The 14,822-nt window shown below is 51.5% G+C and overlaps 6 protein-coding genes across 6 annotated transcripts; 2 read left to right on the forward strand and 4 right to left on the reverse strand.

Annotated features, from left to right (window-relative positions):
* Nucleotides 1-30: 30 nt before the first annotated feature.
* J4E82_009702 (uncharacterized protein) lies at nt 31-1,607 on the forward strand (the record flags this gene model as incomplete). Its single annotated transcript, XM_051735924.1, has 3 exons — nt 31-153; nt 203-571; nt 624-1,607. The coding sequence occupies 3 exons, from the start codon at nt 31-33 to the stop codon at nt 1,605-1,607; spliced, it is 1,476 nt and encodes a 491-aa protein (XP_051584305.1).
* Nucleotides 1,608-1,664: 57 nt separating this feature from the next.
* J4E82_009703 (uncharacterized protein) lies at nt 1,665-3,588 on the reverse strand (the record flags this gene model as incomplete). The annotated part of the gene is made up of 2 exons (XM_051735925.1): nt 1,665-1,865; nt 1,921-3,588. 2 exons carry the CDS (start codon nt 3,586-3,588, stop codon nt 1,665-1,667), a joined length of 1,869 nt encoding a protein of 622 aa, XP_051584306.1.
* Nucleotides 3,589-3,941: 353 nt separating this feature from the next.
* J4E82_009704 (uncharacterized protein) lies at nt 3,942-7,395 on the forward strand (the record flags this gene model as incomplete). The annotated part of the gene is made up of 4 exons (XM_051735926.1): nt 3,942-4,181; nt 4,497-4,577; nt 4,756-5,644; nt 6,083-7,395. The coding sequence occupies 4 exons, from the start codon at nt 3,942-3,944 to the stop codon at nt 7,393-7,395; spliced, it is 2,523 nt and encodes an 840-aa protein (XP_051584307.1).
* A 132-nt stretch (nt 7,396-7,527) lies between these two features.
* Nucleotides 7,528-8,756, reverse strand: J4E82_009705 (uncharacterized protein; the record flags this gene model as incomplete). The annotated part of the gene is made up of 3 exons (XM_051735927.1): nt 7,528-8,575; nt 8,628-8,700; nt 8,753-8,756. The coding sequence occupies 3 exons, from the start codon at nt 8,754-8,756 to the stop codon at nt 7,528-7,530; spliced, it is 1,125 nt and encodes a 374-aa protein (XP_051584308.1).
* A 665-nt stretch (nt 8,757-9,421) lies between these two features.
* Nucleotides 9,422-10,261, reverse strand: J4E82_009706 (uncharacterized protein; the record flags this gene model as incomplete). Its single annotated transcript, XM_051735928.1, has 2 exons — nt 9,422-9,553; nt 9,605-10,261. 2 exons carry the CDS (start codon nt 10,259-10,261, stop codon nt 9,422-9,424), a joined length of 789 nt encoding a protein of 262 aa, XP_051584309.1.
* Nucleotides 10,262-11,182: 921 nt separating this feature from the next.
* On the reverse strand, nt 11,183-11,540 carry J4E82_009707 (uncharacterized protein; the record flags this gene model as incomplete). Its single annotated transcript, XM_051735929.1, has 2 exons — nt 11,183-11,293; nt 11,367-11,540. 2 exons carry the CDS (start codon nt 11,538-11,540, stop codon nt 11,183-11,185), a joined length of 285 nt encoding a protein of 94 aa, XP_051584310.1.
* Nucleotides 11,541-14,822: the final 3,282 nt, after the last annotated feature.

Raw genomic sequence — 14,822 nt, forward strand, 5'->3', positions numbered from 1 at the left:
AGCGCGACTTCCTCAACCCTCCAAAGACGAATGGTGTTTGCAAACATGCAAAACAATACTGCGACAATGTTTCCGGATGAGATCGTCGCGCAATTGACGGCTGAATTCACATGTCGCGACCAACAAATACGGCATCTGGCTGCCCTCTATAGCGTATGTAACCTCTCTAGGCTTCATGAACATACTCCTAACAGCAACCTAGGCGCATCTTCCATCACCACCCTTTCTGAACATCCACGGTCTTACTGCAACTGGCAAATCGTCGGTATTGCGCTCCTTATTCCATCTTTCTCGCATACAACACACGATCATCAATGTTCGCGAGTGCATAACCGCACGGCATCTCCTGGAGCGCATTGTCGTAGCCAGTCTGGATGCGCTCGATGTGTTCAACGACGAGAAGATCGATAGACGACCTTACGCGCGTACGGAGAACCTAAGCGCGCTATGTGTCAACATGGAAAAGCTGTTGGAGGGTAGGAACAAGTTCGTGCTGGTGCTAGACGCGGTGGACAAGTTAAGAGAAGGGGGTGGGACATTGATTGCTGCGCTAGCAAGACTGGGAGAGATGGTATGGCTCAACTCGTCTGAGATGGAACGCATGACACTGACTTCATGACCAGATACCAAACCTTTCCCTTATACTCACAACAACCCTGCCGCTCACCCCCTCTGTACTCCACTCGTCATCGGCAACCTTTTTACACTTCCCAACCTACGCACGCAACGAACTCCTCACAATCCTCGGCGCCAACTCGCCCAAAATCTTCCTGGAGCCTCCCTCGCTAGAACAATTCCCGGACTACACACCCGATCTTGCCGCCGAAGATGACGCCTGGCTATGGGGTCGTTTCCTACAAGCAGTCTACGACTCCCTTGCAAAGCACACCGGGCGAGACCTCATCAGCTTCAAGAGCTGCGCAATGCGACTTTGGCGTCCGTTCGTTGAGCCAGTGGTGTCGGGGCAATTCGGTACGAGGGATTTCTCGCGCTTGATGGTAAACAGACGGCATCTCTTCCAGCTCGAAGACTCAGTGATAGATCGAATCATTGCGGATACCGCCGAACCCACAAAGGACGCGGCAGCTGCAGGCGTCTTACCAGCGACGCCCAGCAAGAAGAAGCTAGCAAACATGACGGCCCACAGCCTTCCATACTTTACGACACACATCCTCATCGCTGCGTACCTAGCCTCCTACAATCCCTCGCGCACCGACGTTACATACTTTATGAAGCATACCGATAAGCGGAAGAACAAGCGACGCGCACCGAGCGCTGCTTCTTTCAGCGTTACAGGGAAGCGGACAGGAGCCAAGCATCGAAAGATTAGTCGACATTTGTTGACGCCTAGTCCATTCACGTTGGACAGGCTGCTTGCAATCTTCCGAGCATTGCTTGACGGAACAGTACCACAGGTGGCGGATTTATACACACAGATTGCGACATTAACCAGTATGAGACTACTGGTCAGAGCAGGAGCAGGAAGCAACGATGCACTAGAAGGAGGGGGTAGATGGCGCGTGAACTTTGGATGGGAGTATGCACGCGCGCTAGGTAGAAGCGTCAACTTGGAAGTAGGCGAATATCTCGTTGGTGGTGTAGATTAGAACTTGAACTTTTCAATGCCCTCTACATCATCTTACCAGGTGTATGTGAGGGATCTTCTAAGAACTACAGCTACACTGCATCATGCCCTTGTGCTTCGGCACGTCGCCACAGAACCTCTCTTCCTCATCTACATTCCACTCCCAGGTTTCTTGGAACGGGTTCAAGGCAAGTTTCATAATCTGAGGCAGGATTTCGCGCTCGCCCTGTTTCTCTACACGCTCGATGAGTTCGTCTAGGATCCAGGAACGGGGGATGAACTGTGTTTAGTGTTAGCATCGCATGTCTGTGTGAACGAGTGGAGTGAACACTTACGTTGGGATTGACCGCATCCATAGCCGCCTTCCTCTCATCATCCTTACCCTCACCCCAATCTTCCTTGACCCTCGCAGCCCATTTCTCCAGCCACTTGCCGAGACGCTCGCGTCCATCGCTTTCCTGCCTCGGTGCACTGTCTTTCTTGAAAAACCGTCCCGCAACATCTTTCCTCTGATCTTCGGTCTCAACGTCTGACAACTTAATAGCACCCAACCTCCGGAAGGCATGATGAAAGTCCAACTCAAACATCTCGAGCGAGTCCAGCAGCTCAGACATCAGTTCCTCAAAGTCGCTGTCCTTTTGTGTCTTGAGTCCAAGGCGGAGTGTCATGAGCCGTCTGTACTCGGCCAGGAAAACGGCCTTGTACTCTTCGCCTGCGCGATCGATAGCACTCTCCGCACACTTGACGATGCCATCTGCTTCTTCTTCCGTAACACCCTTTTCCACAAACTGCGCCTCGTCGACTTTGCTACCCGCGCCCATGAGCTCGCCCAATGCCTCGCCAAGACGGACAAGGTTCCACCAGATGATTGTGGGTTGGTTGCGGTAACTGTACCTCAGCATGTGATCGTCGTGGTTGGGTGTGTACGTCGGATCGAAGGTATCCAAAAAGGCAAAGGGGCCGAAATCGATGCTTAGCCCGAGGATGGAAGTATTATCTGTGTTTAGCACACCGTTCATGAAGCCGTAGGCTTGCCATTTTGCGACTGTCTCGGCGTTGCGGCGGATGATTGCGCGGTAAAGACGGACGTAGCGGTTCTCCTCTCCCGCGCCTTCGCCCTCGACGGTGTCTCTTGATATGCCTGAGGATGTCTGGTTGTGGACGTCCTTTGCGTCGCCGGCGGGAAGCTTGGACGGGAGTTTGTCCCAGCCGCCGTAGACGTGCTCCGCTGTGTAGTCTGCGAGTATGCGGAGGGTTTTTCGGTCGCCGCGAATGCGCTGGAGGTCAAATGTGCCGAAGCGGATCCAGCTTTGTGCGAAGCGGGTGACGATGGCACCTGGCTCGGTTCGTTCGCGCATCACTTTGCTCCCGTTATTCAAGGTGAGCGCCAGCGCTCGCGTACTTGGGATGTTGATGGCATTGAGGTATTCTGACACGACAAATTCACGGATGGAAGAGCGAAGAACTGCTCGGCCATCGGCGAAGCGCGAGTATGGTGTTCGTCCAGCACCCTTCAGTTGGATCTCGTAGCGTGTGCCTGTTGCTGGGTTTGTAGACTCAAATAGGGAGATGGCACGACCATCACCGAGTTGGCCTGCCCATTGCCCAAACTGGTAGCCTCCGTAGCATTGTGCCCAAGGGTATATGCCTGCCTCTGGATTCGATTCGTTCCATGTCAGAATCTTCTTGCCAGCAACGACTTCCTTGAACTCGTCAGTCTCGGCCTCCTCTGGCTTTAGACCAATGTCTTGTAGCGCCCGTTGGCTGACGGCTAGTAACTCGGGCTCGCCTTGTGAATCGGGTCGAACATATGTGTACAGCGCTCCCTTGACCATGCGCGGTCCAAGCATCTGCCGTGGCGCATGGTGCGAGTCTTTCGGCCTGGGAAACGCGTCGTCGGCGGGGAGGTTTGACGTGAAGACGTTCGACTTGGGAAGTGACTGTAGCGTCTGTAGCTTGTTGGACGAGTTGTTCGCCGTCTGCGAGTTGTCGAGGTGCGCCATGACTTGGTTGAGGCGCATAAAAGTGTGGAATGGGTTCTTGCAAATGTATCTCGTCGATGATAATGCTTTGCGAGTGGGCTGCAGCGCAGGTGAAATTCGAAGCATGAGCTGCTGACGGTTGTAGTATGATGTAGAAGAGGAGGGGGACAATGAGGGGGAGATGGCGGCAATTATGAGCGCAGAAGGGTGCAGATCATAGTGATGCGAATGCCATGAGCGGCGGTGGCGTCATGCCTCGGAGAAGTTGCTTATCGATAGCCAACCGCGGAATCATGGTACCTGACTCGCTCTGGCGTCTTCTACGCTAACTCAGACGCGTCGACATTTCTACCTTTTCACCTTGCACCTCCAATATGAACGGCCAAGCAATACCAGGCTATTTCTGGGACGCTGAGAAGAAGAAATACTTCAGGATCCAGAATCAGACTGCAGCACAAGGCTCGAATCTCAAATACTCCTCGGAAAATATCAGGAAAACTGAGCGCAAAGAACGCATCCAGAATGTTGCCATTGCGCGCTCGAATAAGATCCGGAAGGAGCGCGTTGTCAGGCGCAATCCGAACACTTTCGCGCAGACCAATCTGGATAGAGAAGTAGGTCTTAGGCGAACTTCGCGCTATCTCCATGGCTTTTGGCCTGATGCATGCGCCGCTGGCATCGAGAGTGATGCACAAGAGGTGCTGGGTAGCCGTCATCCTTACAATATCCGATTCTTTGATAGGAATCCGAACGAACACACAATATATGCAGTTCAGAAATCGAACAGCGTGTGCATGCAGCAAGCTGACTTCCATCATGTTCGGGGAAATCTCCGTACGCCGTCGCCAAAAGCAACCTACACGCACGATGCTTGGGCAGAGGTAACAAGAACAACATCTACAGTCTCTTCATTATCCTTCCTTCCGCAGACTGGAGCCCTTGCAGTAACTACATATGGCTCAGATCGACCTCCAGAATTGTGGCTCAGCGATCCAGGGCTCGATGATCCAGTAAGTCACTTACCCGTCTACACGTAATACTAAAGCCTACACTGGAGGGTTTCTCTGGGGTTTCAAGCCTATAGAAGTCTGGCCTCTTCAGTAAGGTACCATTCAGGGTAGGTTTTGGTTTTGCATATAGCTTGTCAAAAGCCGTAGTTTGGTTCCCATGCTGACTTCATGGTTACAGTACGTGGGTCAGAAGTTTACACCAAAGGACTGTTCGGCGATATGGGGTGCTGCAGCCAGACCGTCAACCTTCACGCCTTCACCAGGTGTCGCAAACACCGTCGCAGCGACCTGGTCCGAGCATCTTGCAGTCGCAGCTTCGAGTTCAATGCTCCTCTTCGCCCGCTCACAAGCAGGAGCATGGGACTCGCAAACTGCCGTGAAACCACTCGACTCAGACGTGCTAGCATTGGAATGGATATCGTACACCACCGTCGCTCTCGGTTGCCGTAACGGAAATATCCGACTATATGACACAAGATCAGGTGGTTCAAGTCATGTTCTCACTCATCCATCCCCCGTTTCAAAGCTCAAGCGTGCCGACGATGAGACCAGACTGATTTGCTCGGGGCTCCAAGACACGCTTTTCCTATACGACATCCGCGCACCCCGCTTATCACGTAATGCATCACGAAAGACATTCAACTACGAAAACCATCACTACAACGAGGAATACTTCAGATCTTTGTATCCTACCCACCGCGATGGACACAAGCGTCGTAAACTCAACCACAAGGCTTTTAAGAATTGGTCGCAGCCTGTTTTGACCTTTGAACATGCGAACCGGGACGAGCTGGATCTGGATATCGACGTACATCCCAGACTGGGTCTTCTAGCGGCTGCTCAAGATAAATCGACGGGCACTGCGATTCGAATTAGCAATATTTGTACGGGCAAGACAGTCAAGGAGATCAAGACTGATCATGCCACCAAGCATGGCAAGATGACGACACATGATCCGATACGGTCGCTCAAGTTCATTGATCGATATGATGATGTGGATGGCGGGGTCGATCTATGGTCTTGTTGGAACGGCGGTATTGCGAAGTTCGGATGGGGAGATGGATCAAGTGAGTCAGAGGGGTACTCTGTAGGTCGAGGTTGAAGGTGCACGGCTAGGAGGCAGTGAAATCGGTACGCAGGGCTGCGGCGAAGGGTCATCCTGTGAGTACAGGCGTGTGATAGTGCGACGAGAACATCTTCCGCATCCAGCGAGGTGACGTCCGTTACGTTACGACGAAGTGGTCCAATCGCACACTCATATATGCACGGACGTGACATTCCTTTCACTTACAGCATCGCACCTTCCTTTTGAGCGACGTCCTTCACTATCGAAGCTACAATGCTTTGTGAAGGTGCAATGCAACAAACTGAAAAATTAGCAAACTTACAATTCACACATACGCGAGTGAGCTTGTGAATTCAAACGACAGGTGACGACTAGCACTGTCGGCAACAGAAGTGATCGCACCGATAACACTGGGTTTCTACTCTCTACAACAAGCTAGAAATGAAGCTCCCTGAACTGCCCGATACAATAATGCCACAACTCGACATCGAAAAAGGCGCCACCATGACCGACAGCAAGTACTCTGCGCCCTCCTCTCACACCAACACACCTATTCTCAAAAGTAGCACCTTTCGCACCCAATTCAGCACCACAATCCCCCTCATGGCCGCGTACATCTCGCTCTACCTAACAAACTATTACCTCTGTCCTTCCGGCCCAGGGTTTCGCCACCGCTCCAACGACTCAGGACGTATCTGCCCACTCGTTGCTATTCTCATGCTCCTCGCTCCCGATATCATACAGGAAGCCTTCGCCGCGACGACTGCATCTATCCCGGACGAGTCCCCATGTTTTGGGTTTGGGTGGTTAGCTTTTACCGTGGGGTTATTGGTGCCGGTGATGCGTGGTAGTAAGAGTTTGTTGCCTAGAGAGGAAGAAGAAGAAGAAGATGTCAAGGTTATAAGTATGGATGTGAAGAAGGGGAGCTTGGAGAGGAACAGCAGATTGAGACCCGGAAGATTGCTGAGGGACCTGGAGTCGAGTTGTATGCGCGAGACGGGCGACAAGGATACCATCGTCGAGATCCTCGAGTCTGTCAGTCAGCCATCAACACACCGATCCTCGTGGACGCTGAGGAAAAACCACAGTATGGCTACTGCTGTCTTTCAATTCTGCCTCGCAGGCTTGTTCTGGTACTGTTACCGTGACCTCTCTGTCCCCCTGCTTCTCAGCACGTCGATTTTACTGGTAGAAGCGACCGCAAGCCTCCCTATCTGGTCTGCACAGAAACCCTCTTCGCACGCAGGTAGTCGCCAAGGTGGCGCATACGCGTTGATGCGCGACAAAGAGACACCGCCACATCATATCTTCATCATTCAACCTGCAAAGCCTGATATATCCAATGTCCAAGACACAGCCGCGCTGCGAGTGCCATACGACCATCAGATGCACGCCGTATCGATCCCAATATTCATCCTCATATCAGGTGGTTTCCTCAGTCAAGCACTTCTTTGCACGCAACTCTCGGATGCCGCAGCGGTAGGCATGCTAGCCATCATGTTTTGCGGTACCATTAGTAACGTGGCTATTGCTGTTTTACCGAGGGAGCCAACGGTAGGAGGTATGAAGTTGGAGTCTGTGGACGTGATTGTAGGGAAGAGTGGTGTTGTCGGGGCATTGAGGGAGGTGGAAACCAGGTTGGAAGGATATGGGGAAGTGTTGGTTAGGCAATGTTTCCCAGAGAAGCTTGGGGAATGGGAAGGTCGAAAAGAGAAGGTGCTAAGGATGATAGACGTAGGGAACATGGACTGAGGGGTTCGGTGCGCAAGAGAAGAGAGAGAGAGAGAAAGACTTTGAAGCGCCATGTCGCTATTATGTACATGTTAGCATTAGACTGACGTATATCGTAAGGTATGGCTCGCGGTACCATCGTACCCCTTTAATTCACGACGCCGTGACTGGCTTCCTGCCGCCCCCTCGTAGCAGCGGTATCCTAACCCTGCCAAACACCGCTCCCCCACCCCTTTGCATCTGCGCCACCGCATCTCCCAGCAGAACCCTTATCGCGCCTTCCAACCTCCTATCCTTCTTCCTCCGCATCCAGAGCAGCACAATACCCAATATAAACACATCAACAGCCACGTGCTTGAGGCAAGCCCACACCCACCTCCATATCCCTCTAAACAAGCGATAATGCGCCGAATGTGCGAACAACCTCCTCGCCTCAAGCTGTTCACGTAGTGCTGCGACTTCGGCCGTCATTTTCATCAACGACTGCTCCACACGCTTTCTCCACTTCTGGTCTGCGGCGGATTCCTTGGGAGATTCTTTTGATGCTGCTGCTGCTGCGGCGGCGTTCCCTGCGGCTGGTGTTCCGCCGAGACCCGGTATGTTCATCTGTATTGGTTTCCCCAGCACGCCCATGCCTCTATTTCGCGGGGCGGGCGTGGGTGTTTGTATGGGTATAGGTTCCGCTCGTATCAATTGCTGGAGATCCGTCTGGACACCTGCGTCTTCTAGTTCGGGCTGGTCATCATCCGGGTAGGATGTAGGGTTGTATTGGCTGTCTGGGGCATCGACGAAGACTTCGCCGCGGTCAATTTCCGCTTCTTCTTCCTCGAGCTCTTCTTCGGATTGCGACATGGGCGATTTGACGCGCAGGGGTATGTCCCGCTGTTCCTGCCCTCGCATCTGGCCGGGCGTGTCTTGGTCCATGTCGGCGCTGGTGTTCATGGCTGCCCGTCCGCTTTGGCCTAGCTCGTGCTGTGAAGTGTATCCGGGGGTTGTGTGGTCGGCGGTGCGCAGGGGCGACGAGGACGACGAGGAAGGTACGTTTGACTTGACTTGGTCCCAGACAAACTCAAGCTCGGCAACTAGTTCCCGGGAGTCGGGCGAGGGCGAGGCGTATTTGTGCATGGTGTCGATGAGGGTGGTGATGTAGCGGCGTTTGGCTTCAGTGCGGGAGAGGCCGTTTTGCTGTTTCCAAGCGTCCCTGTGGCTGTTATTCACCTGTCTGCTCTGTATGTGACGGGTGCGTGGCGTACCATTTCTCCCGCGCTCGTTGCGACTGCTCGTCGCTCCCTCGCGGACACTCCATGATGCCGTCGACGTCGCCCTCTGTGCTGCGTCAGCACCGTCATGTCAACATGATTTCCCGTATCCAACGTACCCATGGCTTGCTTGTACAATCCATACAGGCGTAACCTGGTCGCAGACGGCGGTTTCTGCGACCCCGTCCGTATCTTGTTCACTGTGTTGAGCGCATGGCTGAAAACTCGATCTAGATAGTCGACATCAGCAGGATCCCTTTGGCGGCGCATGTATCCTTGGACGTACCAACCGAGTCTGCCATTATGAGCGTGGATGTCGCGCCCCCATAAGAGGGGAGCGGCGCATTGATCAAGGTAGCGCGTGAGAGTGCCTCGACAACAGGCACAAAGTATTCAGCCAGGCAAAAGCACAAGCAGAGGTAATATACAGCGAGGCAATCGAGGGCAGCCGGCGTGCATGATGCGATGACAATGCGGAGCCGTGTGGAGATGGCATTCGTTGTCGCGCGACCCTGGCGCTTGGGCCTCGGCTGTTCCGGGGCGAGCTGCGCGCTTGCCATGTGGCAGTGCGACGACGTGTTTCACGTGTCAAGACACATTTGTTCCTCTTCACCGTACTTTAGCTCCTTTACTGATATCTTGCACCACAGCTTGCACTGTCTTTGCGCTCGAGGGAGAAAAAAACTATGCGCGCTATCAAGCGTGTGGATATTCACTCTTCCCAAGCAGGGATCCGCTCGACCGATCGGGCAATTTCTTCCGCATCCATCTCACATCCTACATGACGTCTACCAGCTAGCAGCAACTGCTTGAACATCGCTCGTAAATGACCACACACCCTGCGAGTCCACAGCGTGCACAATTGCCTTTCTCTGTACATCCTGCCTGCGCGTAGTCGTCGCGACGTTCGTCGAACTTCCCTATAATGGCCGTTAGCAGGCGCTCACTGACGTTGATCAACAATAACCTACCTGCACACGTGCACCCCTCACATTCGTATATGGATTCCCAACTTCATCTGTACCAGTTGGGTACTGCACAATCACTGAATACGCAACTGTTCTGGACACTGGCGACCAGGTAACCTCGAAATCCCCAGCATCGTTGCTCCTCCGCAAAGAAACGCCTGTGACCTTGGCCGGACGCGGGACCCCACCAACAGCACGGATCTGACCCGTTGTGTAGCAGCCATTCGCTGTCCCTGATGTTGTGTAGAATCGCCATGAGACCGGCGCCTGTCCGTTCTTGCACACACTGCTAAACTCATGCACGGCCGTGAACGCCGAGTTCCCTGGGTACCGGGTGAGGAAGTTGTTTCCTAGGTAAGGGTAGAAGGTGTCGCTGACGCCGAAGCTGTTGAAGTCGCGGAAGGGCTTGAGTTCTGCACGGCTGCCGTCGGCGTAGGTGGCTTCAAAGGCCCATTGTACGCCGACGTATTGGTCTTTGTTGAAGCTGAGTTGTGCGGTGCAGCTAGCCAAATTGAACGCTTTGTAGTTGCCAGGAAGTGCGCGACCAGTGTAGGGGTAGCTCCACGATGTACTGCATTGTTGGCGGGGTTCGAGGAACAGAGGAGATGCGGTGGTGGTGGACGCCACAACAGCGGAGAGGGTAACAAAAGTGAGCTTCATGATGGTGATAGTAGAGTCAAACAGAATACTGGGAACATTTACTCAAGACATGAGCAGCTTAAATACTAATTGAAATACTGATCTACAGACATCGCTATCGACATCACCGCCAGACCTAGCACACCGTCACAATTATAGGCGTATAACTAGGTTACCTTGGTAGTCTTGGATGAAGCATTGTCCAAGCAAAATGGGCGCAACCACACCGGCAAAGTACCAGTACATATTAGCAGCCAAGACTGCGCATACAACTTTCAAGATGGACCAAGGCGGACGGAGACCTCACCCATGCGGTAATCTGGCTTAGCGGATGATCATCTGCGGGCCGCGAAGAGCCCATTTTTTCTTGGCACTGCAGGTCAATCTTCGTATTCGGTCTTGTTCCTTGGAGGCTAATGGTGGCTAATTTAGGGTGATCAGCGTGGGAAAGGCGCCTTGCTGAGGTTCATTGTTAAGTCGTTGTGTTGCCATGAGCGAGACGTCGATATGGTGGGTCGGGGTCTGGAAGGCGGGGAGCTTGAATTATTGAACACGATACAGTTATGACAAGAATGGTCATGTCATGACGCATGGTGGAAAAGGAAGCAGCACATGGCAGTTTCGTGGACGGAAGCATCGTTGGATATCTCCGGTTTGTTTGTGAGAATTGGTCTAATGCCTCGATACAGGTCTACCTGCCGTAGCGAGGACCTGTCAGGAAACGCCAATACCTATTTCGTATCCATTTAAGTCCTCCATGAACGCCAATCCCATGTTTAATTCCCCGAGGACAGAATCACCACCGTCTACCTCTGACCACAAACCGCCACTAAAGACTGTTGTCAAGTACATTATCTTTCCTAGATGGCAATCGTACCAGCTCTTGAATCTCCGACCTTTAGCAGCTTATAGTCACGCGGTACCGGCAGTTTGACCAGCCGTCTAGCAATTTGTGTAGCCGCAGTTGGCCTTGCAGAATCCGTCAAACAGGCGGCAGGTATCCGCACGGCAAGTCTGGTCACAAGCCTGAGGGTTGAACCAGCATGACTTGGACTATTTGGCAAGTTTCTATTAGTAAGAAGTACAAAGTGGAGCAAGGAGGGGAAAATGGAAAGGATGTGCTTACAAGACGGCACTTGGTATAGTTGTTGTCGCAGTCTCGGCAGTTGGGCTTGTCGACTGGTGGAGGGGTGATTTGGGGTGCAGCGACGGGATCGGCAACCGGGCTGGGGTTGGCGAGGGGAGTGGCCATGGTGAGGGCAGCGAGGGCGAGAGTGAGGATGGTGGTTGCGAATTTCATGGTGTTGAATTTGATGAAGTAATTTGGTTATGTAGGATATGGTGGCTGTTCGACGGAATTGAAGAGATAGACTGGCGTGGATTAGAAGGAAAAAGAGAGTGGATAAAGTAGTGGTAGATGTATGGTAGAAGAGGTGAGGCTGCCATTAGGCATCGAGCAGGTGAAAGAATTGTTACACAACAGTGGAAAGGTAGTGATCTGTGCGTCGGCCTGCAAACACTGGAAGAGGGGGAGATCTGGAGTTCGCAATCACTGGAAGTTGCCTTGTTGGCACGAGATCTGAACGTAGATAGTGAAACGGTTGCTAGCTGTCGAAGCGCGGCTGACTCAAATGGTTCAAACAGTATCGAGCAAGGATAGCTGTGAGGATTGCTCGAGACAAGCTGATCACTGATTCAATAATTGCATTCCAGGCAGGGAAATTGAGCGGTAACACAGAGGAGAAAGAGGATATGTGGCCGCTCTTGAGTCCGCCTTGGTCGTCGTAGCAACTCTACGTACTCAACCCTGATCCCTAATTACCGCGGTATCAGTGGCTGGATCTGCAAGCGCCGACAGTGTAGCAAGTGGTATATATGATGTGGATTTCACAAGCACTCATAATCGATGAATGCTATGTACGCAGTGAAGGCTCAGCGGTACACTTTCGCGGTAAGGGAAACGTGATAGTAGCGCGCAAGCTTCGTCCACCAATGTCAAAAACTGGATACTATAGGACATTCTGACGATAAATGCAAAAGGATTAGTGAGTTACTGGCTGGATTGTAAGCTGAGTGAGTTGAAGCTCGCAGTAAGCAGAAACCAAAGTGGCCTTGTCAAATCAGCAAGAGGCATCTTTCTCCAGTAGTTGACTCAATTACTTTCAAAGTCAAGAGCTCAGTCATTAGAAAGTCATGAGTGGTAAATCATCAAATCTACCGTTACAGACGACCAAGTATCGTGTTCCTTAGTCCAGTCCTTGTTCCTGCCTGTTCCCATACCCGCAATTGCAGACCATATTCAACATCCATCGTTCTTCATTGCACCCTCAGTGTTGGCCAGTTCCGTGCGCACCACTCGTTATCGTTCGGAGGTGAATGTTGATCGCCGAGTACTCTAGTTCTCGTCATGGCCGCTAACCTTTGAGTCAGCGAGTGCGTCATGGTTGTCCAGAAGAACTTACGGCCTGTTCTTGCATTTGGGATAGATGCAGGTTGGGTGGCACGGCTTATCAAAACCCTTAGGCTTGAGATCGCACACCTCAAGTTCGCAATAGGTTTCGCAAAGCACGGTACGATCAGATGTATCGCATTTCTATTATACAATTAGCTTTCTGTGTAGAATGTGCACTAGTGCTTTCATGTGAAAGCGTTTACTTACATGCTTGCAAGGCATGTACACGTCCCTGCACGCGGCGCAGAGAGCGTCGTCGTTCTTTTTACTACCACCACCGGCAAAGGCGACAGTGGCGACGGCTGCTAGAACGAGGACAGTGAGCTTCATGTTGGCAAGCTTGTTGTTTTGGTTGATGTTGAATTGGTTGTGATAAAGTGTAGACTGTGTCCTGAATATCGAGTTGATGGTGGAGTTGGAGGAGAGAAATGGAAGGCAAGATCGCAGAAATATATACTTGGTGGATGAGTGAGAGAGAGCAGCGACGCGCTAGGCAAACAAGCGGGCTCGCAGCGTTATCGACGAGGCTTCATTGAGAAAAGCACAGCAAGGTGAGTGAGCGGTAAGTGACCGGTGGTTGCCTAGAGATTGGGTTTCATTTGTGTTGTTTGCGGTCACTGTACTCAAGGCCGTCTCTTTGGTAGATATATTTGGTCAGCTATTTGTGATTGGCACTCTTCTATAACATCTACCTATGCACCTACAGCGTGAGAAGTCTAGCTTTCATTCGCCACGAGAGAATCCCTTATCCTCATATTTTCCCCCTTTATCAGTCATTCGGCCATACGCAAAACAGGAACCCTGATGGAAATAGCAATTGTGCCAGCACCACCAGCCTAGATGGTCGTCGTCGTTGTTGCAGAGCTCTTCCGCACAAGCGGCATCCCAAATTGGCATGAGGAATGGCGAACGAGTAGGGTTATGTCGCTTGATAATAGTTAGTGAGCTAATAGAGACAGTGATTGAGTATGTGTGAGGGGGGCTTACGAGCATGCAATCCTCCCACTCGTATTGGCACTGGTTGCAACTATGCCAAAAGGGCGCCTTGTCGACAGGATCTTTGTTGGCAAGGACTGTGGAGCCAAGCGCCGCCATGAAAACGGTGATGAGCTTCATGTCGGATCTGGGGTGCTGTTTGGATAACGAGAATGATCTTTTGGTGATCTATGTCGGCTCTGAGGATAGGCAGAGATGAGGAGATGGTTTGAAGTCGATTGGCTTTGTAGGTGGACTTGTTGGAGTACAAGAGTGATGGATCGATTCTACGGGGGATTCAGACTATATAGGCAGTCCGCTAGTGGGTATGGTAGGTACCAATAACAACACATGAGATGGCTCTTTCTTCAGGACTGACTTCCATAGTGGGCAAAAATTCGTAAAGACAGTAGCGGCGACCAATTGAACTACAGGTGGCCAGATAGAGACATAGAACTAGTAATTTCGACGTATACCTAAGCATTAATGTGTCTCAAAGATGTTGAGATGATACCTGTGCTCCCTTGCGCCAAATAACATGGAGCTGATTTCAATGCTAATTGGTCTGTATCACAATACTGGAGATCGGTTGTAGAGGAGTACTATCATACGAATGTTCCTGAAATTCTTACAAATCAATAGATTATTGTGGGGTTTTACATCAACAATATGCTATCGTCTGCGGATCAGACACGTCATAATTATCTTCTGCTTCTCGATAATGTAAGGCACGTAAGGTCGCTTAAGTCATATATATCATGATAGGCTCGTTGTCCACATTTGGAAAGTATACGTTGAGCATTTGAATCGATATCCAAAACCTTGACTAACAAGCCCCGAAGTTGTGAGCTTGCAAGACCACTCATCCAGATTTCGAAAACGTCCACTAGCACCTGTTCTTTTGTGGATCGATAACGGAATCTGCAGCAGAACCTTCAACAACTTTATCATATTGGCATAGGCGGTTTACCCTTGAATGCAAAGACAGTGAATGATATGATGGTATCGCTATTCTGATCACTGTGGTATTTTCTTGGAGCAGTTGTGGCGATTGTAAGCTGTCGATGGAGGAGCGGTTTCAAAGAGAGATTGGATGTGAGAAGATTAGTGTGGTCGATGGTTCCAAGATTTTTCGTCATTGCAAATGACCGTCAC

Source organism: Alternaria postmessia (assembly GCF_024291825.1).
Source record: "Alternaria postmessia strain BMP 2775 chromosome Unknown scaffold_98, whole genome shotgun sequence".
Classification (NCBI taxonomy): domain Eukaryota; kingdom Fungi; phylum Ascomycota; class Dothideomycetes; order Pleosporales; family Pleosporaceae; genus Alternaria; species Alternaria postmessia.